The sequence below is a fragment of the Podarcis filfolensis genome (assembly GCF_964270895.1).
Source record: "Podarcis filfolensis genome assembly, chromosome: 8".
Lineage (NCBI taxonomy): Eukaryota > Metazoa > Chordata > Lepidosauria > Squamata > Lacertidae > Podarcis > Podarcis filfolensis.
In genome coordinates, this window is record NC_139611.1 from 50,811,399 (window position 1) to 50,837,972 (window position 26,574).

Below are 26,574 nucleotides of genomic sequence, written 5' to 3' on the forward strand. Positions count from 1 at the left end.
GCAGTGAACTTGTTTGAGAAGCCTAAGGTTTTCTCATTTTAAAGAAAAATCTGCGTTGTGGTTTTGTGACATACTGAAATCAGCAGAAGTAATGTTAAAATGAGTGGTAGACACACAACAGTGCACCTCCCAGAAATTTGCTAAGATGAATAAGAATAAAAATAAAACATTATGCTGGAAGTACTGATCCCCCAGGGGTGGTTATAGCACATGTATGAACCAACCCTCATAGAATGACTGGCTTACAATAATTTGGAGCTAATTAACAACTTACTTTAAACAATATGGTATTGTTTATTATAACCTTGCTAAATCTATCTAGATTCTAGTAACACGTTATGCAGATAACATATGACTCTCCCCACCCTATTTTCCTTATTATTTTTAACACTGTCTTGGCTTAAAAAAGAAAAAAAAGAATACAGTGGTGCCCCGCAAGACGAATGCCTCGCAAAACGAAAAACGCCCAAGACGAAAGGGTTTTTCGGTTTTTGCGTCGCTTCGCTAGACGATTTTCCCTATGGGCTTGCTTCGCAAGACGAAACGTCTTGCGAGTTCTTACAAGTTTGTTTCCTTTTTCTTAAAGCCGCTAAGCCGCTAAGCTGTTAATAGCCGCTAAGCCGTTAATAGCCGCTAAGCCGCTAATAGCCGCTAAGCCGCTAATAGCCGCTAATAGCCGTGCTTCGCAAGACGAAAAAACCGCAAGACGAAGAGACTCACGGAACGGATTAATTTTGTCTTGCGAGGCACCACTGTACATGGATTACAAAACATTATCGTGGATATAGAATATGGACTAGGATGCCAATGAAAGATAAGTAGGGAAGTCTTTACTTACTATGATAAGATGATGGATGGATGTAATATGTTTTATGTAATTTGAAAAATGTGTAAAAACAAAGTGGGAAAAACCCCATTCCCTTTCCATCCTTGCACAATGACATCCAGGTCAGAGACAGCCCACATTAGTAGCCTGCTCAAAATACTGTAACACATCTGGAAACCAACACCTTGACCCTTCTACAAAATGGCCAATCCCTGGCATCTCCAAGTAGGGCTGGAAAAGGCCCTTGTCTGAAACCCGGGAAAGCCTCTACCAGTCAGCGCAGGCAACAACAAACTAGATAGACCACTTGGTCCGATGTAGTATTGAGCCGCTTCCAATGCTCACCTCTAAGTTGCACGCATGTGTTTTAAGTGCATGAGAAACTGGACCCTTGGCAGAATCTATTGCACAGTCCTGGAAGAGAGGAATACGGCATGAAACAGAGTTAAGAGGAAGTGCAGGTACGTCACATTATTTCTGGAAAAGGCCCCCTGGAATTGCTTAATACTAAATATATCAACGTTCCTTGCTTTCATCGGATTAACTGCTGCTCTTAGTTTCATAACCAGTGTCTTTGTCAGTATAGGTAAGTTTACTGAAAAACTAATCCAAATTTGTTTACATTTTTGGAGAAGCAAACCTCTTCTTCCTTGCTTATATATTCTCAGTGCTCTAAGCCATCAGGGATGTTTGCCCTGGAACTCATTGAACAACCTGCTAGTCATGTGCAACAGAGAGAGCCTGGAGATTTGGGATCACCTTTGTCAGTTGCACTGGGTGTTCTTCTTCGAGGCATCCAGGTGCACAAAGGGTATCTGAATGGCACTGTTACCTCATAGTACACCTGCCAATTTGCTTAACCATACTTCTGGTTAGTTTGGGCATTTTAAAAAAACCCAGCATGCTACAGAGAGTTCATATGCATAACTCTCCCACTGAAATCAATGGGACTTCATACTTTATTCCAATTCCAATAGAAAATTTCTATTTTCCTCCAACAGTCAGCTCAGCAATTCCTGCCTGCCAAGCATGCTCAGTACTTATTCAGTTGGTTTTAGGAGGGAGTCTACCTGATAGGTTTATTATTATTATTATTTTACAGTTTTGAATACCTCAGAATTCCATAGAGTCTGGTGATGGTATTTTACTTAGGTGTGTGTAGTTTTCTTTTGGCTACATAGGGGCCATTATTGGGAGAAACGAGATCACTGTTTCTACAAATGACTCACCTTTGCTTGAATCAAGTTGTATATTGCGTCGGAAATCATCTCCTTCCTAAATGTGCCAAGAATTTCCCTTAGAAGTATTGAGCATTCTGTAGAAGAAAAAACAAATAAAACAGCATTTATGTGCCTGTAGGCAAATCTTTGTACTATCACAGGTCAGAACCAGTTGCTGGCTTACATCTCCTCCTTCTCTCTCCCTCCCCCTTCCCCCATATGCTAGCATTTAAGAGACCAAAAACCCCTTGACATGTAACCTTTGCTCACATAGGTGCTGCAGCATCTGAGCTGGCTTCCAATTACACAGTCTTGCACCCAGACGTCTTGTAGAAACACCATATTTACACACCGTGCAGCAGACAGATTATCAGCTGGGGTTGAATTTGGAACTCACATAACCCTTGTTTTAAAACAGCTGCCCTGATTGTCAGTTCATTTCCAGGCCATATTCAATTCATGTTGGTGTTTGAAGTCCTAAATAGCTGAGACCACAAATTCCTAAAAAGATCACCTCCTCCCCATAGACCCTTCTGACAAACAAAGCCATAGCCAGAGGCAAGCCTTTTAGGGTAAGGGCTCATCCAGGCTTCCTTCTTTGCTCTGCTTTTAGCAGTGCCGGATATATGTATAAGCTAAACAAGCTATAGCTTAGGGCCCCACTCTACTGGCCCCCCCCAAAAAAATGTAAAGGAGAAGAAACTGGATGTACATTTCCAAAATATAAGAGAAAAAACAAATAAAATAAAACCTACATACAGCAACAGTGTTTTGTGTTGTGTAGGCTCCAATTTGTTATGTGCAAATGGCTTTAGATACCTATTAGGTCCATAAATTACTATATAGCATATATTCAACACAAAAAACGGTGACAATTTGTTGTTGAGAAAGGACAGCTGGACATATAAAGGGCCCCATTACCTTCAGTAGCTTAGGGCCTCATCAAACCTAAATCTGGCCCTGGCTTTTAGGCATAGGTTTGTACTTTAAAGCTCTGTGTGCAAGTGCTTCTTCTTCTTTCCCCCTGCCCAGGACTTTCCCTGCCAAAACCCACTTTTACTGCTGAAAAGAATTGCATGGGAACACCAAACTGCTGTTTGTTCCAACTCAGCGTTAAAGAGCAGGTTTTCCTGGGGAAAGCCGCAGGGCAAAAAGAAAAACTGCTCATACACAGACTGGGAAAGTGTGGGCCTGTGCTTAGAAAGTGCAGGGAAACAGATGAGCTCTCCGTGAGACAGAGAACAACTGAGGTAAAGAGCAGAATCAACAAGGTTTATGCTTTATTGCTGTCTCTGCTTTTCCTCAGCTGACACACTCATTTTCAGATCTGACCTATGAAATGGTAGCCCAATGGTTTGCCAGTGGCGAGCAACAATAGATGTTACCTGTAGCATGTGGTCTGTAGCTGGGCTCTTGGTGCCAGCAGAGAGCCATGAGCTGTAGCAGCTTGTTGCTATGTGGCAGACTGTTTGGTATGAACTCTGGTTCAATCCCAGGGCGCAAGCCACTGCAGACTCCTGTCACAGCTTCCATCAAAGACTTCTTGCCTGAAGTAGGAAAATAATTTTTTGTGTGTGTGTGCACGCAAAACTTATATCAACAGTCTGTAATTTGCATGGCAAATCAGTTCACTCTCAGGATCAAATTTCCATGTAACCAAAGAAAGCAAGAAAACGACAGCCACAAGAGTGCAGCATATACCTAAAAGTAACTGTAGTTACTTTATTTTCCATTCAGAGTAGGAAGGAATTCCTTCCAGACCCTTTATCATCTTGGTTTCCCACCTCTGCACATGTTCCAGTTTGTCAATACAGTATCCTTCATTTTGTTAACTTTGGCCCCAATACTAGAAGAAGATTCTACTTGCACAATGTTTGAAGAGAATCAAGACTGTGAAAAGATGCTGCAGTGCCACCTATTCCTGGAATGGGAATGCAGCTAACCCCACCTAGTTGACTGCTGGTGCCTGGCAAGAATGGAAGCCACAAAGAACAAACAGGCAGAACAATTTGGGAGCTACCCAAGTCAAATGTGTTAAGAAGAAGTGATGCATGGAGCCCCTGACCTGGAAGTCCTATTGAACTCTGCAAGATTTACTTCTGCATAAACATGCATAGAATGGGGTAGTATAGGGCATATTGGTCATAGCATATTGTACATGCCACCCCAATCTCTGAGTGGTGAGAGACTCCAGAGGTTCTAGGGCTCATTTGTTTGAGATGCTGATGAGAACCCTTAGGTGACCATTTATGGTCGTTGTCTTACAGAGAAACTTGTCTGACTAGTTCAGCAATAGAAATCTCTCTTAGATTCTAACCCTCACTGGGTACAGGGCCCCAGAATTGGACGGAACTCTGGTGAATCTCTGGAGAGAAGTGGCTAATTGTTTGCTACTCCCTTTGCCTGGCTATTTTAAAAACATGCAATGCTTGCTTCCTTAGCTGGTGTTGGCTGTACCCAAATGCTAGATCTCTCCTGAGAGCTACCTGCATTGTTAGGTTTATGCACAGACCAATTTATAAGTCGCCCAACAATAAATATTCCCCAAGTAATATACATGGTTGAGTAGGCAAAAATAAACCATACTGCGCAATGACTCAATAAAACCACAAATCACTGGAAACAACTCAGCAATAGTAGAACAGCATAATCGAGTCATAAAACATAAGTGAGACACAAATCAATGCCCCAATCAATCCAACAAAACTCAGCCAGTCTACAAATGAACGAATTGCCATTGTTCTGCAGAGAGAGAAAATAAAATCGCATCAAATGAGCACAGACATGAAAAACTGACACCAACCAGAAATAGACTGATCTGCCCAGCCCTGTGACACATATACTTAGTAAAGGAATTATAATATATGTGTCAGGAGTTGGCAGACTCACTAGAGGATCCTTCAGCCGCCCCCAGATTATGAAGATGCAGAAGTCTGTGGGTTGCATCCAACTGAAGTTCTACACAGAGCACACCCACAGAACTGAAGGACTTAGTTATGTCCACTAATTTTTCTTTTTCGTTAAAGCAGGCAAGTCCACTAGGGGCTTATCCACACTTACCTCTTTCTAGGCATAGTCCGGGATTTAAAGCTCTGTGTACAAGCACCACTCCCCCCTTTTTTTTGCCCCAGAGCTTTTCCTGCAAAAACCTGCTCTTTAAAGCTCTTTAGAACTGGAGCAAAAGTCAAGCCACAGAAAACCTGAACTGACATTTGCTCCGATTCAGCTTTAAAGAGTGTGTTTTCGTGGGGAAAGCTCAGGGCAAAGCTGCACTCGGACACAGAGTATTAATGACAGACCTCTGCCTGGAAAGAGTGCAGCAAAAGGTAAGTGTGGTTAAGCCCCAGGATAGAGATGTATCTTATAGATGTTTGATACAGATTTGTAACCATCAGGGAAGAATAAACAGCAGCAGTAGCCATGGCCCTTAAAAGACTCAGAAGGCATTTGAAGCTGCTCCTTTTTCAAATGATAGCCAGCAGAAAAATATTCCAGTATGATTGCATTTAGGAAAGGACCAAACCAGATAGGAGGAGGTTAAATTAAACAGCACTTCTTTTATATTAGGGGGAAGAAGCTAGGAGGAAAATACAATGAAAGGCATACATGCAGCTGCCTACCTTTCAATGGCTTCTGTCTGACTAGGATTTCCCAGCACATCATTCCAAAACTAGGCACAAATATGGAAAGAAAAACGTCTGTTACTTTGGAATATCTGCTACCCATACTAGTTGGTTCACAAGCTTCATGGAAAAATCCATTTTACATCATTGACCAAATAATTATTTCAATTGTTTTCAAAACTTGAGTTTCCACAAGTGTTGGTCTACACCTGAGTTTCCCCAGAATGTAAGTGTAAAACTCTTCTGTGGTCAAGAAAGAAAAAGCTAACAGCCCTGAATCCGGAAATGGAAAGCAAAAGAAAAAAGAAAAGAAAAAATACCTATGACTAAAAAGACCAGTAGTTCCAGTTTATCTAAAGTATACATCTGCACGAAAGCTTGGGAAGGGCTCCAGGACGCTGCCTTATCACTCAGCCCTTCCACAAAAACAGAAAGGTTATTCAAACAAGTAGCCAGTATTAGGAAATTGTATCTTGGTATTGCACAGAAAATGTTACTATGATCTTCTAGCTAACCCAGAGAATGCTTAGAAGTAAGTGATATATACAGTTGTTGATGATGACGATGATGATATTAAACCACATATTGTCAGGCTCCATCTGATTTCTTTCTTTCTTTTTATTGAGTGCAAGCCTTTGCATGTCCACTCTGAAATGTCCCATTGAACTCAATTCTCATCACTCTCAAGTAAATGCACAGGACTGCAGGACTCAGATGTTTAATGCCCCTTCCTTCCAACTTCAATGGAAAACCTTCAGTCTTACAATAACTTTTAAAAAGAAAAATAATAGGAATGTAAGCACAAGCAAGGTACAGTGGTACCTCTGGTTGCGAACGGGATCCGTTCTGGAGGCCCGTTCACAACATGAAAAGAGTGCAACCTGCAGTGGCGCATCTGCGCATGCGTGGGTTGTGATTCACCGCTTCTGTGCATGCGTGTGACATCATTTTGCGCTTCTGCGCATGCATGAGCGGCGAAACCCGGAAGTAACACTTTCTGGTACTTCCGGGTAGCTGTGGGACGTAACCTGAAAGAACATAACATAAAGCGGACGTAACATAAGGTATGACTGTATAGGCAAAAGCAGTTTCATTTAAAAGCCAGGACATTATACAGCAGCAGTAATTTAGCAAATTAAACCACCTGAATAAATTCAAAAGGTCACATTGTGTTGAACAGATGCAAGACTCGGTGCTGAGGAGACCATTTCTCAAACTGAGTGGCACAGCCTTTGGTCCATCAAGGGATGAGATTCTGTTTTTGAAATAAAAACTCACCTGTAAACATCATCTTCTTGTGAAAAGCTACCCCCTTGAAGTATTTCTGGGGAGAGATAAAGCAAATCCCAACAGCTTCTGTTGTTACAGTTCTGTAAGACAGATCTTAGTTGCTGCCTCCTCCAGGTGGCTAGGCCATAGTCTGATATCTGAAAGAAAGAAGTGAAGTTTAAGAAATAGGATATACTATTAACTGACCTAGCCCTCCCCTATGCAGTGCCCTCCAGATGCTTTGGACTACAACTCCCATCAACCCCAGCCAACACTCCAGTGCTGGCTAAAGCTGATGGGAGTTGTAGTCCAGTACATCTAGAGTGTGCCGGTAAATGTTTAAACAGACCCACCTTAGCTCTGTACTGCAGATCTAGTAGGACATTTGAGGGTTTTAGGCTGTGGTGAAGGACGGGAGGCTTCAAACTGTGTAGGTAACTTAGGCCCTCTGCCACATCTGTTAGGATTCTTACACAGAGAGGAAAAGGCAGTTCTGGGTAGAGTTCATGCTAAACAAAAAACAGGTTCACAAAGCCATTATGTCAGTGTTCAGCTCTATCACTACTTTACTAGTATCAATATTACCTAATGCACTATTTAAAAATGGGATTGCCAGTGTAGCATCCTTCAGATGTTAAATGGACTGCAACTCCGATCCTCCCTGAGCATAATTTATTCTGGTTTGGGCTGATAGGAGTCCAGCTACATCTGCAAAGTACCAGACTCTCTTTCTCTACCCACACCCCAATTTAAAACATGCATTTCCAACCCAATTCAAAGTAAATATCACTGTGGGTCCTGAACAAATTTTAGCCAGATATTTTTTGGTGATTATGCTAACGTTGTGTGCGGAAGATGTGTTCCTTTACTAATAATAATTAGTAGAGGATTAGTTTAGTATGTTTGGTTTTAAATGCTGCATTGCTCTGCATTTTGTGGTGTCAAGTCATTTTGAGATTCTTCTGTAGCAAGCAGCAAATAATTTTATGCCCCTCCCCAAAAAACACAGTTGGCCATGCAATTCTATACATGCTTGTTTCTGAGACAAGTGGGACTGACCTCCAGGTTGAATGTGTATACAGAATTGCAGCCTAAAATGCCTGCTGGAGAAGAACCTAGAGGTTCCAGCCCAAAACATACCCCTTCCATATCCCAATTGTTCACTCCCCAGCCCACAACCAAGGCAACCTAAACCTTGCTCTCATTGGCGGTTAATTCAGAATGACCAGTACCAAAGTGTTCCTTTACAGAATGAACAATTAAATGATGGAATTTGCCGCCAACTTTTTTTAAAAAAAAACCCCTCTCCTTCCCTGTTACAATACCCTATCTGCAAAGATAACGGGGTGTCATGTTACTGAAGACAAATGCAGGCAGAAATGAATTATACCCTGTACAAGCAACATAAAGGGGCTCAGTAGAAACTCACAAAGGATACTTTGGAACCGCTAAAGGAGGGCTTGACAAAAAGACTCCACTGCCTCTTACATACCTCATGAATGAGCAAACTGAGAGATCCATTATGCATCCATTCAGTGGCCACCCCAAGGTCTCCTTGGAACTGGTAGATCCCAACAAGAGGCATGAGCCTGTTGCACTGTATGCAATGTATGCTGGCTACCTCTTGAAGAAGTGCCTTTAAATCTCTGCAGACATGATAAGGATCAAAAGACAGCAGTTATGCAATGAATATTTCATTGATGAATTCAGTGAGAGAATATTAATTCATTACTGCAAAAGTACTTGTCAAAAGTACCTTTGTGGTGCACAGCAATTAAACTCAGAAGTCTATAGTTAACTATTAATTCCACATTTTTGCCTGAACCAGGGGTGCTGTGGTTACTAGGTCACCTCTGGACTCTTGGCAGCAGGGCTTCTATTAGCCTTAGGGGCTGAGAGGCAGGGAAAGTTTACAGTATGGGATGTACTGAAAGTGCACTGTTAATTTATAGTGCCTGAATATAATCACACAAGTAAAGGATGACTCCATTAGGGGTGCCTTAACAACCCCTGGAGCAAATACTGAAGGTAATCTACAATCAGTATTTGGGACCCACCCCCAACCGGTTTCTAAATCCTTTCCATATTGTAAGTGAAGGGTGGCAGACCTTGGGCCCAAGTGCCAAAGGTGGCTCTCGAAGCTGCTCTACTTGGCTCTTGGAACTCTGCTCAGGCTATACCCCCTCTGTAGGCCACGCCTCTTGCTGGCACTGCTCCGCCCCCTCCTCAAGTGCTTCTGCCCGGTTGGAATGTGCTCTTGGACTCTCACGGATGGAGGATGGAGAGGTGAGTGCATGTTTGTGTGTACAGAAATTCTGACTGGATGCAGCCTACCATACATCTCTGTGTTGCTCCACTCACTTTTGCCTCTGGCTCCCTGCCCCTCTCACTGGCATGTGGCTGTCATGAATTCTGACAGTAACTTTAATTTTTAAGTTTCCCCTTAGCCTAGAGGTAGAGCACATTCTTTGCTTGCAGAAGGTCTCAAGTTGGCATATCCAGGTGTGGATTGGAAACTCTAGTCTGAAATCCTTGAGTGATGCTACAGCCTCCTATGTTGTAACCTTGTACCAGTAATCCATACCTAACCATATCTACTTCCTTTCACTTTCTCAATATTACATATTTGTGTGCATTCCCACCACTGTAGAGTATTCTGCTTCTGTGCAATTCACACTTATTTCCAATGCAGCAGCAGAAGTCACCACCCATTCTAGGAATGAAACAAACAAACAAACAAACAAACAAACAAACAAACAAACAAACAAACAGGAAACCCACCTCTCTGTTGTTTCCTGGCTAGTCAACAACTTCAAGGAGACATCTATATTCGAAGGTGCATGGAAGGCTTTGAGAGCAAAGCCAAATCCCGTCCTAGTTAGACAAACACTCTCCAGATCTTTCTGGGAAAGGATGGGCATCAGGTTTGACATTTTGCGATGTTTAGAAAAGGACTGAAACAGAGAAGTGAAGCATTTTGTTCTGATTGCTTGTTTTTAAAAGAACACTACTGCCAGCATATCACACTGCAATACAAAAAGTCCTGAATTACTCCCAAGAGTGCAAACCGTTGAACTCCAGAGTCAGGAGAATTATCATATGTAGCTTGAGGCTCTTAGTTGAAGCAGCATGATTTTTTTGTTTCTGGTATTGTAAACTGAAGGGGGCTATGTTGAAGCAGGCTGGCCAAGCCTGCCATAATTTGCTCTTGTGATTATTAGATGACCAACTCTGCATTAACAGAAGGACAAGCCAGGGACATCTCATCCTCTGCAGCATACATCTTGGTCCATAATTCTCATGGAACTAGAGCAGGAGAGTCATCCCTTACAAATTAGGAATGTAGAAACAGGTGCATGAATCAGAGGAGCACCACATGTTATGGGACAGCAAACTCCTACGCAATACCTCTGGAGCTGGATAAGAGATAGCATCAATAAATGAGGTCGTGTGTTCCAAAAATAGAAAGGGACTTAAGCAGCATTAATCCCTAAGTGCATTATATGCAGACATCGCTGAGTGAGCTAGGAAAGCCAGGCTGAAATTAAATATTCTTCAAAATAGAGAATTTAGGACTGTGGCTTTCAAGTGCTGTTGGGTGAACTGAGGGTCTCCTTGGAAGCTTTGCAAAGTTCATCTATTCATGAATGGGAATGAGCATCAACGGTCAGTGGCAGATCTTCCTCTGCTACCATTTACATTTGTATCCTATCTTTCCATATGTAATAGCTCAAGGTGACTCACAGCAATAAAACATGCTATTTACAATAAAATAAAAAGCAATACAACAAAAGGATATTGAGTATATTTTAGGGTTGCACAAGCAACATTCAGGCACAACAGGTCTATGCACCATTCAAAATCTTTTCCATACTGACAAATCTGCCAGGGAATCCTTGTATATTGCAGAGGACTGCAGAGGATACGCCCTAGGGTGCACCCTGTTTCAAGCAGAGTGTTAGACAGATATATAAGGCAGCTCTGAGAAGCTGCTTCACACAAAGCAAAATGTCCTACAAAGATACATAGATAAGTGTATGTTTTGTATCCCATGTATACCGTATTTCATGCTATACATGTGCATCAGCAAGCCTCAAATGAAGACAAATCCCTATGGCATATACTTGTAGCACAACAGACATGTGCACACTTTTCACATTGCATTTACCCACACATACAATATCAGTTTTCTACATGGAAATGATAAGGCCTCATTGATTGAACCGCGTGCTTTCTGCAGGAGGGAGGGGGGCAGAGATACCACACTGGAACATGGAAAAGCTGTGTTCATTTCTGAGCTCTGCAAGTATAATCCTAGTTTACCTGCCTAGATCACATCATTAAATCAAGATGTCTCTATACTCCCAATTGGTACAGCTTGGATGGTCTTCTTCAGTTTACGAGCTTTTTGGTATAATCTTTGTCATTGTGTTTATTTACATGACCATGGAAACCAGCGCTCCAAACTAGGCTTTTACCTCTGTGCAAGCAGTATTAATTCCAGTCACATAGCCTTGCTAGTCTGTTGCAATGAAGAGTCTTGTGGCATTTTAAAGAAGAAGAGATGTATTGCAGCATCAGCTTTCCCAGACTAGAAGAGGGATGGGAAACTCTCCAAATGTTGTTGGACTGCACCTCCCATCATCCAAGACCACTGGCCATGATGGCTGGGGCTGATAGGTGTTGAAGTCTGACAACATCTGGGAGCCACAAGTTCTGCAGCCCATTGTTGTCACAGGCACAATCAAGCTTGCTGTCACAAAAATAGCCACAGAATTCAATCATGCTCACACACAACTGGTTGATTGTCCTTTGGCTTGTTACATTTCCAGCTTTAACATTTGAGAACCTGACAATGATTTTCCTTCCTGTAAGATTTAGCCAGAGATAGCATCCTACAACATGCAAGGATTTCAAGTGGATAAAAGGAAAATAATCCAAGGCTTTATGCTCCAGTGGACACAAAGATCCTGACTGCATAACTATCCCTGAAAGCTTGCAAGGTTAAGTCCTAGTTTGAACCCCCACAACCCTGTTCCCCCTATCTCCCCTGGACCCCTGCCATCTGGTTGAGTGAGCAAGAGTGGAGCAGTTTTTATCACTCTGCCTAATTCCTCATACCTTCTTGGAAATAAGGCTATTTTAAAATGTGACTTGCTTATGAAATATTTCTAGCCACAGTTGGGGTTTTTAAAAAAAGAAAAAGAAAAAGATGCAGTGAAATTGGCAAAGCCAAAGACTGTTGTCGTTCTTTTAATCTATTTTGCTCTGCTGAAGAAGCACATAGCCTTGGCTTTATCTTTCACTCCTCTTTTATCCACACATTCAGTCTGTAGCCAAGACATGCTGCTTCTTCAATTACAACACAGAAAAAATATAACCCTTTCTCAAAAGCCCTGGTGCATGCTCCAGCCACCTCTCTCATAGAATACTGCAATCTTCACTCTGGCCTCCTCACATCTAACCTGAACTCTGCTATCCAAATCATCAAACTCTCTCATTATCCTGGTCATGCCACACTCTCTTCTTGGCTGTTCCCAGATACAGCACTAGCTCTATGTCCTTAACTTTGAAGTCCACAAAGTCTTTGCCACCACTTTATCTCTTTGTTATTATATCTAAATACACCCCTGTCCATGATTTCTGCATCACTTGCTCCACTTGGTCCACAATCCAAAGGGCTCCTGATCCCTTCTAACAGCTCCACCCTTTCTTCCTTGCTTGGGACTTCCTCCCAGATCACCTCTATGATGCTACCTTTCTTGCTTTCTTTAAATCTCTCTTCAGAACCCACCTTTCTGTACTGAAATCCATAAAAGTTCATAAGGCAAGCTGGAAACAGGGACAAAGTCCACAAACATATTGATTTGCCCCCAATGTGGAATGTGTGTGGAGCAGAACAAATAGAAACTAAGCAGAACAGAAAGTGTAACTAGCAGCTCTGGTGATAGGGCTGAAATAAAAACTGTATCTGAGCTGACCCAAGACCTCAACCCTGACCAAAATATGGTTTAGCAGGCCAAAGTTTGCTTTCACTTTCACATTGTATCTATTCTAAGTGATCACTTGGCATTTCTCTTCAAAAGGAATCATCAGTGGGAAACAGAACTTGTTCACCTACTAATGTAAAATGCATTGCAAGGATGTTTAGCTTGTTTAAAACCTGCAACTAGCCCCCAGAAGAAAAGCGGAGGATCTGATTCTGCAAACTGCACCCATCCAAGGCATGGCATTATGTCACAAACAATGGATTTAATTAATTGAGAAATGTAATAAAATCAGCCCGTGACAGCACAATCCTTTTCATGTAAATCCCATTTAGTTCCGTGGGTTGTATCAGCCCAATTCATAAGTGTGTATCAGATAGCAGTCAAAAAGACATGTTGTGCAATCCATTTCAGCATTGCTTTACAGAATAAAGACTTAGTTTCAAATCGGACTAAAAGTGAAAGGGCCGGAAACGTGACTTCTTAAAGATATAAATATATAAATAATTCTTATAGGACCCCTTCTCATTAGGCCGGGTTTTATTCCCCCCCCCCCATACCATTGCTATGCAAAGAGGTGGGGGAAACAGCATGTTTTGGAACACGAAGTGTTTAACTATCATCTGACCAGCAAGCATTGGGGGACATTTGAGAACTTGTCCCACGTTACAGAATTTTATTTTTGTTCGTCAATTATGCTTCAAAAGTACCTTCAACAGTCATGAAAATTTGCAGACTCATTCTAGTACTAGTTGGTACAACAAAGCAAAGCCTTCAGCAGATCCCATTGTCACCTCCTGTTGTGGGATGTCCCCTGCTTTAACAACCTCCCACTAAAACAAAGCAAAACACCATTCCGTAAAAAACCCAATTTCTTTAGCCATATGGGGTGGGGTGGGGTGAGAAGAGAACACTTGCAAGAGAGCATTAAAACTTACCTCAAAGAATGTGAGCAGTGAATACGCAGGCTTAATAGTGGTCAACTGCTCTGGAGAAGAGAAGAGAGTATCTCCAACCCAGCACACTTCTGCAACGCACTCTTGTGCTCTGCTGATTATGAGTCAGATGCACAAACTCCTCCTTTATTGGCTGCTGACAGAGGCCAATTTTCCCCCCAGGCTAAGTTACAATTGTAACTCTTCCGTGCCCACAGATGACTTCATTTTCAACCGTGTCTGCCTTCCTTCTGACATTCTGCAAAACACATTTAGCAAAAATTCATACAACATGCAAGAAGGGAGGATTCTGGTTTATTTGTCAGTAATAAACCCTGATAAGTTAATTCAGACAATACCTCAATACCTTTAACCATGATCTTCTATAATAATAATTTATTTAGATTTTTTATATATATAAATGTGGCTTACAATAACGATAATAGTATGCAATTAAACATTAGCATAATATAAAGCAATACAACTATAAAAGGCAACAGTTTAAAAAGAAAATGGAATTCAGACAATACTACGGTAGGAAGTGAGGAAAAAACTCCACACATCAAGCCTATCAAGGCAAACTTGCCCCCCCCCCCGCTTGAATTTTTTTAAAAATTTTTTTGGTAGAAGTGAACATTACAGGCAGCAGCATTAAATGTAAACCTGACCCACATGCCACTCAATTACCAAGGGTATGAGAATAGAGAAAATGACAGAATGGCAGAGAAGAACAGAAAGGACAGGGGAAAGAAAAAGGACGCAAACTCTTACTCCACTCCCTTGGCTGTTGCATTTACTTTTTTTAAAATGTTTTCTTTCCATTTCTGGAGGGGAGAGAGACTTTCTGCTGGCCACCAGGCAATTCCTTTTCCCCCTGCCTTGACCCACCCTCCAGCCCAGGAAGCCTTTCCCAGACCATGACTTTGAGAGCAGCAGAAGCAGCTGGGAAGAGTAAACTGTTTAATTATTATTTGCTGATGTGTTTACTATTGGATTAAAATGGATTATTGAATATTGTTTTATTTGGTATAAGTTGTTTATTTTTAAGTTATTGTGACTTTTTTATATTGGATCAGATTGTTACTATTAATGTTTGATGTTGTCAGGGAATCAGGAGCAGGAGCACTGGGGAGAGAGGATTGGGAGAGCGAAGGGGAAGAATCCGAGGGCAGCGTAGGGGAGTATGACAGTGGCCCGAGAGATTCCATGAGCTTCTCCAGCGAATCAGAAGATTCCCAGAAGGGGGCGCCGATGGTCAGGGCAAGGGGGGTCCCAGGGGGGACGCACCAGAAACAAGGAGCCAGAGGGGAACCCCAAAGCAGCAGTGGAGGATCGGGACCAGTTTCCCCACCAGAGCGTAGTGGGGGGGAAGAGTCACATGTGTCAGGGGCAGTGTCTCCTCCAGAGAGGGAGTCAGGGCTGACCACGCCTCCAACGGAGGGGAGGTCAGTTGCAGCTAGCCCCCCCGAAGGGGGAAGCAGTGACAGCAGCAGTGGAACGATCAGGAGGAAAGCTGCTGGCTGGGCGCGCGCGCCAAGTTCAAATGTGCAGGCGCGCGGAACAGCAGGAGACCCGGATGGGGAACCAGCTCCTAAAGCCCGCCGGAGGGAGGGAGAAGGCTCAGGGGAATCAGCGGGAGAAGAGGCTAGAAAGGGCGGAACCCCGGCGGGCAGGCGGACCCAGAGGAGGAAGGAGCAGCGGAGAAGGTGGAGCAAGGCTAGAATCTTAAATTGGTGTCAAGGGGGAGGAGACTCAGACGGAGCATCAGTGGTCTGACACTTTAGACGTAGGGCTGCGCGCTGCGGCTCTGGAAGTGAAACTGAACTTCAATAAAGACTTTTATACTTAACAACGAAGCAGCGTTGGTCCTTTGTGAGCTGGGACCTAGGGTAGCTCTGACAGATGTTTTATTATGTTTTTATATGTGTTGGAAGCCGCCTAGAGTGGCTGGGGCAACCCAGCCAGATGGGTGGGATATAATTAAATTATTATTATTAATTATAATTCAAAGGCACTGCACTGAGAGAATGTGACTACAGTGGTACCTTGGTTCTCAGACTTAATCTGTTCCGGGAGACCATTCAACTCCTGAAACCATTCAAAAACCAAGGTGCAGCTTCCGATTGGCTGCAGGAGCTTCCTGCACTCAAGTGGAAGCCGTGTTGGATATTTGGCTTCTGAAAAATGTTTGCAAACCGGAACACTTACTTCCAGGTTTGTGGTGTTTGGGAGCCAAGCCATTCAAGTACTGTACTAGTAACTCTGGATTGCCAATGAAATAAAGGATGTAGCCAAGCCTGGTAAACATTTGGCACCCGGGGGCAGCTGATGGGGTTTCACCCAAATATCTACCAGTAAGCCCTGATCTACCTCCTGCCCAGCCCTAGTATGAAGTCCCACCTGAAGGCTGAAATTGCTGGCCGGCCACTTGCAGGCTAGCTCGCAGCAACAGCTTCATCGTTTGATTCTACTGAATGTACAGAGTGGGCTGCACAGTTGTATTCATTTTCTATGCACCAGCTTGTCCTGCACTGGCTTCAGAAGCATAAAGAGTGGCTGAGGAAACCCAGCCAGATGGGCAGGGTATAAATAAAAATATATATATATATATTACTATTGAAGAAAAAATGTTCTTGGAGAGCTGCCGCCAAGCAGTGAAGACAAAGCTAAGCCACGTGGATCAATGGTCTCACTCATTTTAAAGCAGCTTCCTACATTCCTATGATCTATCTCTCCTCCACCAACCCATTCACTCTCCTGCATTGAATTCATTGTCAACTACCAGGTGAGTTGTTAAATACAAGCCTGCTGTGTGCAAAATGGCTTGACTGACTGAAGAACAGCAACGTGACTGAAGAACAGCAATGTAACAAAATATTATATCTTAACATGGGATCTGGCCAGGACACCAGAAACCAAACTGAAACACATTGCTGTTGCAGATAAGACTGCAACTGTCAGCTGTTACATCTTTAATAAAGGATTCAGCCTTTTGTGGGTTCATTGACTCTTGAAAGGTTGAAGAAAATATACTTTTTAAAAAGGTGCCCAGGTTTGGGGGGGGGGGGAATCAATAGGTATGAGTTTCAGTGAAAGAAAATGTTATGCAAATGCCAGTGTGGGGTATAGATTAATTGAGTTGGTCTCATCAACAACGTTCAGAAAGGATAATATTGTGGATGAGCAATGTATTTCTGAGTAAGAAATAAATGTGTCAGAGTATCAGGTGGCAAAACATTGCAAATCAGCAGCATGTAGGCTACCAAATACCACAGCCATTGCACATCCCTGTTCAGAAAGCCTGTGGGAATGCTAGGAAGGTGTTCTGGTGAACTCTTTCTGTGTCATTCTGGTTATTCAGGTTGGGCAGCACCTTCATTTGTCTGGATCTGACAGAGACTGAGGACAGACCTACGCTACAATGCCTTGTTGATCTTTGTTATTTGCCTCTGCACAGAGAAGATGAGCATGAAATGATGCACCAAGCAATTAAAATGACGTTGAGCTGTTCAGGCCTGGAAAAGCTGCCACCTTCACCTATTCACAGGTGTGCTTCCCATTGGCAGCTGTGAGCTCATGCATTTAGGTGTACTGCAGCCAACAGCAGCCTCCTCCAACATGGTGCCCACAGCTTCATTGGTCAGGGGCCAATGGGAGTTGTAGTTCAAAGCATCTGGAGGACACCAGGCTGGCCAAGTGTATTGTTCAGAAGCCTTGCCTACAGTTTCTTCCATGACATGTTAGTTTTTGCATGTATAGTAGTGTGCAATTAATATGGAGTACCATTCATTTACATGCATCACAATCTGCAGTCTGATCTGATACCATGCAGTAGCGAAATATGAACCATGTTCAGCTTCTGCCCATTTGAGCTGCCCCTTGTGAATGCTTTATGAAAAAAAAAAAAGCTTTGCACCCATGTAGTCATGTTTAGTTCAAGGCCTGAGCCCTCCAAATGTAAATTAAGAGGGAGAAGTAAAACAGTGGTGCCTCTTGGCTGACTTGGCAGGACCACCTGTTTAGCACCTTCCCTCCCAGAACTGCCTCCATCATCATCCATTCCACCTGGCTCCATCAGAGGGAGAAGCGAGACAGTGAAGCCCCCTGTGCTGGTTTAGTGGGATAGGCTCCTCCCATCCCAGTGTGGACTCTTTGCAGTGGCCCTTCCACTTAGTCATTATGAAACTCAATGGCAAAGTATAGGCTCTGCATGCAGAAGGTCGCAAGATTAATTCCCATAATTGCTTGCCAGAGGATTTCAGTGAAAGACCCCAGAGAGTCCTTGCAATGCTGTAATGCATATATGGCAGACTCACATGAACTTGGATTGTGTGTTTTCCTCTTCCCTCCCCATCCCTTTCTCCTTTTGCATTGTATCCATTAAGAGCTCACAAACTATAAGCTCACAAACTGCAAAGCTTTTTACAAGCAGTCACAGAAGGGCACTATATAAATTCAAAAAACAAACACTATGCTACTGTAGCCCAATGATGCAGTTATGAATCAGAACATTCCCAGTTCATATTTCACCTCTACTATAAACTTGCTTAGGCAAGTCACTCTCCCTCAACCTTAGCCCCCCATCTGCAAAACAGGAATAACAACATCAGCCAAGCTTACAGTGCTGCTGTACAGACAACAGCATGGTAATACAGACAGCATACTTTGACCACCCTGAAGCACTTTATTAACATTACCAAGCAAAGCCTGTCCATCGCTGCGTTTAGTCAAAATATGCAGAATATTTATATTCAAAGTCATCTAGATGTGGAAACACATACTTCCCATCTCCTTGGAAGAACACGGGCCTCGTTAATGTCCACACCCCCTCATTAACATCCACAACCCTTTGTTAACGTCCACACCCTCGGAACATCAAGTGCCAGGCCTACCTAGTTCCAGGATGAAGTCTTTGATGATTTAAGAAACACTGATGATTCATGAGAAGCACTAGGACTCCCAGACCTTTCCCTGGTTTCTATAAATGCAAGAGCTGTGATACTCTCATAAGGGAAAATGAAGACACAGTAGTGGTTCACCAGCTTCTTCGACAGCTCACAATTCTGGAATGAGCCCTTTTCAATTTGTAGGTCACATTCTTCATGGGGGCTGCATGCCAGTGGCGGGCAGTGCTAGAAGAAAAAGTGAGTGGAGCAATGGGCATGACTACATCCCAGCCCTGCAAAAGTCAGAGATTACACACACACACACACACACACACACACACACAGAGAGAGAGAGAGAGAGAGAGAGAGAGAGAGAGAGAAGGAGAGAGCAGTGTGCAGCTACATGAGAGTTGTAGCTACACCTGGGGTAGAGCAGGAATGACAAAGGTGGTGGGGCTATGGAGAGTCCCGGGGTCTGGACAGGGAGGCATTATGGGCTGCATTTGGCTCCTGGGCTTGAGATTCCCCAGCCCTGCCTTAGTACACATCATCTTATATAGCCTTAATCAACATGATAGGAACACCTTCCACAGTTCCAATTTCATGCCATTATTTAGCAACATTAAGATTACATGCCTAAAATACTAGAATATTAAAAGGAGGTTGTCAGCACTGGCTATCAGTTTTTGTGTTCTTCCTGGGGCCACTTCAGAGTACTGTAATGTTTTTGACTTGTATCTCTGCCTGTTAGTAATGATCGGCAGAGGCTCTGGGTTTGGAGGTTAAAAGAGTGGAGAAAGAAGGGAGACTTGCTCCAAGGACTTCCTTGTGTTTCTTCTAAATCTTCCAACACTGAGATTCCCTGGATGATCCCAGCTTCCATCATTATGAGAGACTCTATTTTCCCCACACTGCATAATTATACGCACCTCTATCATGTCTGGACCTTAAGTCTGATCCTGCTATGCTCTTCTTACATTTTTAAACTGACCCAAAGTGAAGTGGTGGTTCTAGGGTGCTTTCCAGGCAATGCTAAACTGCCCAAGGCAAGTAAGTATCACTTTCAGCTCTTGGCAGAGCAAATGACAATGATGAAAGGGACTTTCCCAAAAACCACTATTAAATTTAACTGTCTAATTTTAGAATATAGGGGGGGGAATTGAAAACCCAAAGGAAAGAGCAAATGGTATGTAGGATATATAGCAGGTAACATGAATGAGAGAATATTCTTATTTACTGACTGCAGGAAGTGGAAAGAAGAGAGAAAATGGAGAAAAAACTAGTGAATTATCTTATAACAACCTGAGCTCAGGCACAGTGACTGGACTTTCAAACCTGGCCCTATACACCCTAGATTTGAAATGCCATGGTGCATCTGCAGCAGCACAAATGGATGCCTTCATCTGTCCTACCTGCAATAAAACATGTCTCTCCCATATCTGCCTCTACAACCATGCTGCAACCTTCCAACAGTTTGACTTTGCCCACAAAGTCGCACTCCTCCATTGTCAGAGAAGACCCATGAAAGTTGATGGACTTGCCATTGAAATCAATGTATTTTAAGTTAGTCAAGTCCATCAACTTCCATGGGTCTTCTCTGAGCAGGACTAATATTGGCTAATAATCCACACTTTTACCCACATAGTAACCCTATGAGATAGGTTAAGCTGAGAGAAAGTGACTGGGCCCAAGGCCACACAGTGAGCTTCACAGCTGAATGGGGATTTTAACCCCATGTCTCCTAGGTCCTAGTCCCACACTCTAACCCTTACACCATGATGGCTCACTTAGAACCTTCATGACTACAAGAATAGAATGGAGCTTGCTTCTGCTGTCCTGAGGCTAAACGCATTTGCTTGAGAATAACCACTAGACCTTGCAGGTTCTGTAAGAAATTCTATAAACCATATAACTATGGTGCTACAGCCTTTCCCTGTGTAAATGCACATTATTCTGAGGAAACAATGCAATTTTGTAATTATGCTTGCAAGCAATCTGTTGATAGGAAAAGCCCCAAATGATTTCATTGTTTAGTGACCTTTCATTCACCTCCTGTGGTAATTAACTCAAAATGATCTAATGCTCCTGGAATTTAGAACTGGCATGATGTAGTCTGGAGTGATATTCTTCCTCCACTTTTATAGAAAAGCAAAAAGCACACCACTTGAAAATGAAAAGCAAGGAGGGAAAATGCTGCTAGCCCTCCTGCAACCAGAAGCGGTTTTAGGGTGGCGCGACTAGTGTGGTCACACTGGGTGCTACCCTGCAGGGTATGTGAAAACAATGCTATAGAACGGAGCACAAGAGATGGAGGGGTACCAGATTTTAGTGTCACACAGGGCGTGCTGAAATTTGAGAGCCCGAAGTCCACCACTGCCACAACAGCTCCTCACTACAAACAAGACCAGAACTTTTGTTGTAGGAATGCTGCCCTCTACAGGAATCACATGGCTGCACATGGTTCACCTGCTTCCATTTTTTCTTCCTACCTTTGAGGTAGGTTAGGCTGAGAAACGAACAGGCCCAAGGCTCAAAGTCACCCAGTGAGCTTAATGGCTGAATGGGGATTTGAACCCTGGTCTGCCAGGTCCTAGTCTAACACACTAACCACTACACCTCACTGGCTTCAATGTGAGTTATTCCAAGCTAAGGTGGCATTTCCAAACAGGCACATACTGTACAGGACTGAAAACTTTCTGTTCTATCTGGGCATAAAGGGTGTAGGAACGGGTCAAGTAACACGAGCCAATTCCAGCAAACTGTTCTCCATTCACACAATGGGTTTTTGAAGTGATTCTGTAAGTTCATACGAAAGTTACAGTGACACGAGTTCTCCATATCATTCTTTTAAAAAGGTAATTCCCTGACAAGAGTTAAAAACAGGAATCTAGCTTTCTGTTTACTGAACTCTCAACTCACCCAAGCAAAACTGCATATAACCTATTCTGTTGCAAAGTTTCCAAGGGCATTAACTCAAAGAGGAAGTTTTTAAAGATCAGCAATAGGAAACATGACAACAGACCCAACCCTAAATATTGTTTTCTTTGTGAGACATGGCTTCTCCATCTGTAGCAAAATTTACACATGACACCAACTTTGGGAGAGAGAGGGAGAGAGAACCCTGCAAGACTCACATATCCAACTGGCTGGGTAGACAAGGGTAAACAGTTAAGATGTTGCTCAGCGGTAGAGTGTGTGCTTTGCATCTGTGTCTGCAAAGGGCCCCACATCCAAACCCGAGTACAGTGGTACCTTGGGTTACAGACGCTTCAGGTTACAGACTCTGCTAACCCAGAAATAGTACCTCAGGTTAAGAACTTTGCTTCACGATGAGAACAGAAATCACGTGGCAGCAGTGGGAGGCCCCATTAGCTAAAGTGGTACCTCAAGTTAAGAACAGTTTCAGGTTAAGAACGGACCTCCAGAATGAATTAAGCTCTTAACCCGAGGTACCACTGTATCTCCATGCAAGGCTGAGAAAGAGCTCCTGGCTGAAACCTACTGGCTGATCTCTGGCTGCTTTGCAGGAGATTGGCAAGGGATTGCAATTGCTAAATGATAGCAACAACAAAACAACTTTTCTCCACCTGAATCAGGTTGCTGACATGAGAAACCAAGAGTAGACTTTTGTGTAAAAGTACTGTGAGCTAAATTCAGTTCTAGTACCGAAAAGCAATCCTGAGACTCAAAGGCACACTGTTCTTTCATTCTTTTTGTGTCTTTTGCACATGGCTCTGTGACGGAGTCCAGCCATCATTAAATGGCGCACAGCATAGAAAAATGACACAGAAAGCCAGCTATATTTTCATGATGGATAATAGCAGCTCCTTTCTCTGCCCTCCTCCGATTTATTCTCCTTTGTTCTCCCCAGCCGCATGGCCGTTTGCCAATGTCTCACGTTACCTCATCCGGTCAAGGCTTTTATTACACACATCGCCATATAAGGTCATCACTGCCCAGAGGAAACACAACTCCATTTAAGGTCAATACATTCCAATACATTGTAAAGTGCTGGTCAGCCGAGGTCAGGGGGCACCCTGCAATATTACAAGCCTCTGCCCTGGCTTTATGACTCCCACAACTCTGGTTAGCAGAATTTGAGTTCTAGTAGAAATACCCCAAAGAAGATCCAATGAGTCTGAAGTTTGCTCATCCTTGACACTGATAATATGGAACGAGATGGGTCAATGGTTTGACTTGAGACTGCTTCCTATATTGCAAAAGCAATGCTTTAGAAATGAATAACGCTCAGTAGCAGCAACTTATTCACCCATCAGATTCAGTCATGGCAAAAAGCTTTGTGGGTGGCAACATGGGAACACTGCCTTCTGTATGCTACAGGTAGCCAGTGGCGTAGCGTGGGTTGTCAGCACCCGGGGCAAGGCAAGTAATTTGCGCCCCCTAACCCGTGGATTTGCGCCCCTTAACCCGTGGATTTGCCCTAACCCCCAGATGTTGCGCCCGGTGCGGTCGGCCCCCCCTGCACCCCCCACGCTACGCCACTGCAGGTAGCATTTCTCTTTGGGTGTCAACCTTGCATAAAGAAGGTCACAGGTCCCTCTACTGGCTGGTCTGAAGGCAGGTGAAGTCACCATTTAGGTAAACCTAAGCAGGTTTGGGTCTGGTCGGTGTCTGTAAAGCGTATGTATGCCAACTTGGGTTTCATGATGAAGAAAGGTGGTTTATAAACATATGGAAAGTATATTCAGAAGCTTTTTAGCTCACACCTTTTTAGCTTAGGTGTGAGCTATTTTAAGTGTTTGTTTATTCAAAATATCAATATGCTCTCCTTAAGATGAAATTCTTCAAAATAAATATAAATATTCCTCTTCGCGGGTGGGGGGGGGGAGGGCGGGGACGGACCGCGTGTGGCCGCCATGCCTCCTGAGTCCCAACAAGGTGCAGGTGCGCAGCCGAAAGCGCGCCTTCTTACCTGAGCAGCGTCAGCACCTCAGTCCCGACGGGGCGGGGCCACGAAGGTGGAAGTTGGCAGGGTTGGGCTGGAGAAGCAGTACCTGCCGCCGCCGCCGCCGCCGCCGCCCAGACTTTCCAGCGGGCCATTTCACCACAGGTGCGTAAGAAGGCGCCCGCGCGACGTCTCTCCCTTGGCCCGACGCCAGGGGCGGAGCTTGAGAAGAAGAGAAAAGCGCGGGAACGGAACTCGGGGTCCACCAAGCCCCGCTACCTGGGCTTGGGTAGGCTGAAGGGCCGTCTCGCGCGCTTTAGCAAGGGCACGCGCAAAGGCGTTTGGGTGGTAGCTCGGAGTACGCGCGGTCGCGCCCCCCTCACCTGTGCGTCCCTGGGGGCGTGGCCCCGCTCACCTGCGGGGCGGTGTCGCAGGCAGACCGAGGCCACCCGCTGCTGCCTGGACTAGCGGAAGAGACGGACTGACTGGCCGGCGAAGGGCCGAGCGCGCGTTCCCCCCTGCCAGCCCATCGCCGGGTGGCCGCGGGAGAGGCTGGCGCGCAATTACTCCCCTCACAAGCAGGTCAGGCTCCCGCCGAGCTTGCCTGCCGCTTCTGCTGAGGTCGACCACCCCGACGACCGCATGGCCTCGGGCTCGTACGACGTGAGCGGCGGCCACGCCCCGGCGGACCGCGGCCCGACGGCGCAAAACAAGCCGGACAACACGGCCTTCACTCAGCAGCGACTCCCGGCCTGGCAGCCTCTGCTGTCGGCCGGCACGGTGCTGCCGCTCTTCTTCTGCTTGGGCGCGGCCTTCTTGGCCCTGGGCTTGGGGCTCCACTTCTCCTCGGAGGACATCCACGAGCTGGAGCTGGACTACACCGGCGCGCCAGGCTCCAGTTGCTCTCGCTGCGCCAACGTCACCAGCAGCCCCACCCGCCATGCACCTTGCACCTGCGTGCTGCGCTTTGAGCTGCCCATGGATTACCCTGCGCCTGTCTGCCTCTACTATCAGCTCTCCAACTACTACCAAAACAACCGGCGCTACAGCATCTCCCGCGACAACGCGCAGCTCAGCGGGGACTCCTGGGCGCTGACCAACCCCGTCACAGAGTGTCAGCCTTACCAAAAGAACCACAAGCTCCCCATCGCACCCTGCGGGAACATCGCCAACAGCCTCTTCAATGATACCTTCGCCCTCTACCAAGTGCTTCGCAATGGCTCCATGGTCTCTGTGCCCCTGGACAAGAGAGGCATCTCCTGGTGGACCGACACCAACGTCAAGTTCCGGAACCCTGAATTGGTCAATGGGAGCCTGGCACTGGCCTTCAAGAACACCACCAAGCCTCCCAACTGGCCCTACCCAGTCTATGACTTGGGCAACAACACGGGCCCAAACAACACGGGCTTTGTCAATGAGGACTTCATTGTGTGGATGCGCATCGCCGCCCTGCCCACCTTCCGCAAGCTGTACGCCCGCATCCGCCAGGGGAATTTCTCTGTGGGGTTGCCCCGTGGCACGTACCAGCTCAATGTCACCTACAATTACCCTGTCCTCTCTTTCAATGGTGGCAAGAAGGTCATTTTCAGCACACTTTCCTGGATGGGGGGAAAGAATCCTTTCTTGGGCATTGCTTATCTCGTTTGTGGTTCGGCCTGCATCCTCACTGGCATTGTCATGCTAGTTGTGCATTTGAAATATCGACACCAAAATGAGGACGATTAATGGAGCAGACTCCGACAGTCAACAGGTTTAGGGGAGGACTGCTGCAGAAAGTTTGCTGGCCAGATTATTTCTGGTATTAGAATTGAACTTAGTTTGTAGCCTTTCTTTTTTAAAAAAGAAGCCTCATCTTCAGAGTAGTTGAGAATCAAATAGATGCCTCTAATTGTGTGTGAGAATGTGTGTGCTGCCATCTTCAGTCACTATAATTCAGACATGTGGGGTATATCTGCCAAGGATAGCCAACCACTGCATGGTTTTCTTTATTCACAACAGAGATGCCCCCAGGGAAATCCATGTTTAATTAAGGGTACAGGAGACTCTCCTCTTGTTTAGTTCTTATGAAACATGGCCTGTTTTCAGAATACTGAGAAGAGATGTCCTTTGAAAAGGGGTACCATGCCAAAGTTTTAATACTGAGAACATACTTCAGCACTTTGATTTGTTCTCCAGCAGAATTGTTCCCAGGCTGAGAGTCCTACTGGAATGACTTGAATGTAGTATCATACATTTGTGTGTCTTATTTTACAGCAGTCGTCTGTGGATATGCTGTCTGGCTAACTTCAGAAGTGATGCATAGATACCTGGGGGATTCTACATGCAGTGATACACAAAGTGTGTTCACTGGTGGAGTTTACAGCATTCTTCATACTTTATTGTGTTGACTATGAGCTAGCTGCACTTGCTTAATAATGCATTTTAAATTCTTTGTTGGGATTCAACCATCTTTGGATGCCTTGGGTTTTAAGGTATCAGTTTCTTTAGCCTTCTCATTCACTTATGAAGACATGCCAGTTGAGATTGATGGTAAGCATGCTACTGGGAGGAAAAAGAATATAAAGTAGCATGCACAGGAAATCCATCTATGCTGATTTTCTAGTGTTCTGTTTTGCTTGCAGAGAACTGACTGGAAATATCTTTTCTATCATGCTTTTTGGTAACTAATCACATTTTTAAATTCTCATTCCATAGAAGGTTGAATAAATCTGAATGACTGAGAACTGAAACATATTTTAGTGTCATTCCATTTCAATAAAACTCACCCACCTAGCAGGAAGTCCTACTTATTTCACTGCAGCTAAGCAAAATGTAATCAAGAGGAGGACTTGGTTGTTAGAGTGACAGAACACTGAAAGATTGCTTGGTTTTCAGTGACATATGAATGGATAAGAAATCACGTTGCTTGGAGATACACTTGAG

The 26,574-nt window shown here is 44.4% G+C and overlaps 3 protein-coding genes across 6 annotated transcripts in view; 2 read left to right on the top strand and 1 right to left on the bottom strand.

The window, feature by feature from the left end:
• LOC310767689 (receptor-interacting serine/threonine-protein kinase 2-like) overlaps window positions 1-24,359 on the bottom strand; it is a 30,657-nt gene extending 6,298 nt beyond the window's left edge. Inside the window, exons 1-11 of one of the 4 annotated variants that reach the window (XM_083624923.1) lie at window positions 23,680-24,342; window positions 18,753-18,992; window positions 13,864-14,119; window positions 9,720-9,892; window positions 8,431-8,584; window positions 7,292-7,447; window positions 6,948-7,096; window positions 5,667-5,716; window positions 3,432-3,593; window positions 2,056-2,141; window positions 1,172-1,240 (exon numbers count right to left, since the gene is read on the bottom strand). In XM_083624923.1, the coding sequence (XP_083481049.1) occupies window positions 1,172-1,240; window positions 2,056-2,141; window positions 3,432-3,593; window positions 5,667-5,716; window positions 6,948-7,096; window positions 7,292-7,447; window positions 8,431-8,584; window positions 9,720-9,871 (978 nt within the window). In that variant the 5' untranslated portion in view covers window positions 9,872-9,892; window positions 13,864-14,119; window positions 18,753-18,992; window positions 23,680-24,342. Of the gene's footprint in view, window positions 1-1,171; window positions 1,241-2,055; window positions 2,142-3,431; window positions 3,594-5,666; window positions 5,717-6,947; window positions 7,097-7,291; window positions 7,448-8,430; window positions 8,585-9,719; window positions 9,893-13,863; window positions 14,120-18,752; window positions 18,993-23,016; window positions 23,077-23,679 lie in introns of those variants that run through there. The other 3 variants (XM_083624926.1, XM_083624925.1, XM_083624924.1) reach the window with 3 other exon arrangements.
• SMPD3 (sphingomyelin phosphodiesterase 3) overlaps window positions 1-26,574 on the top strand; it is a 590,910-nt gene that overhangs the window by 236,693 nt on the left and 327,643 nt on the right. The window lies entirely within an intron of this gene.
• On the top strand, window positions 24,295-26,381 carry TMEM30B (transmembrane protein 30B; the record flags this gene model as incomplete). The annotated part of the gene is made up of 1 exon (XM_083624982.1): window positions 24,295-26,381. One exon carries the CDS (start codon window positions 24,295-24,297, stop codon window positions 25,375-25,377), a length of 1,083 nt encoding a protein of 360 aa, XP_083481108.1. The 3' UTR covers window positions 25,378-26,381.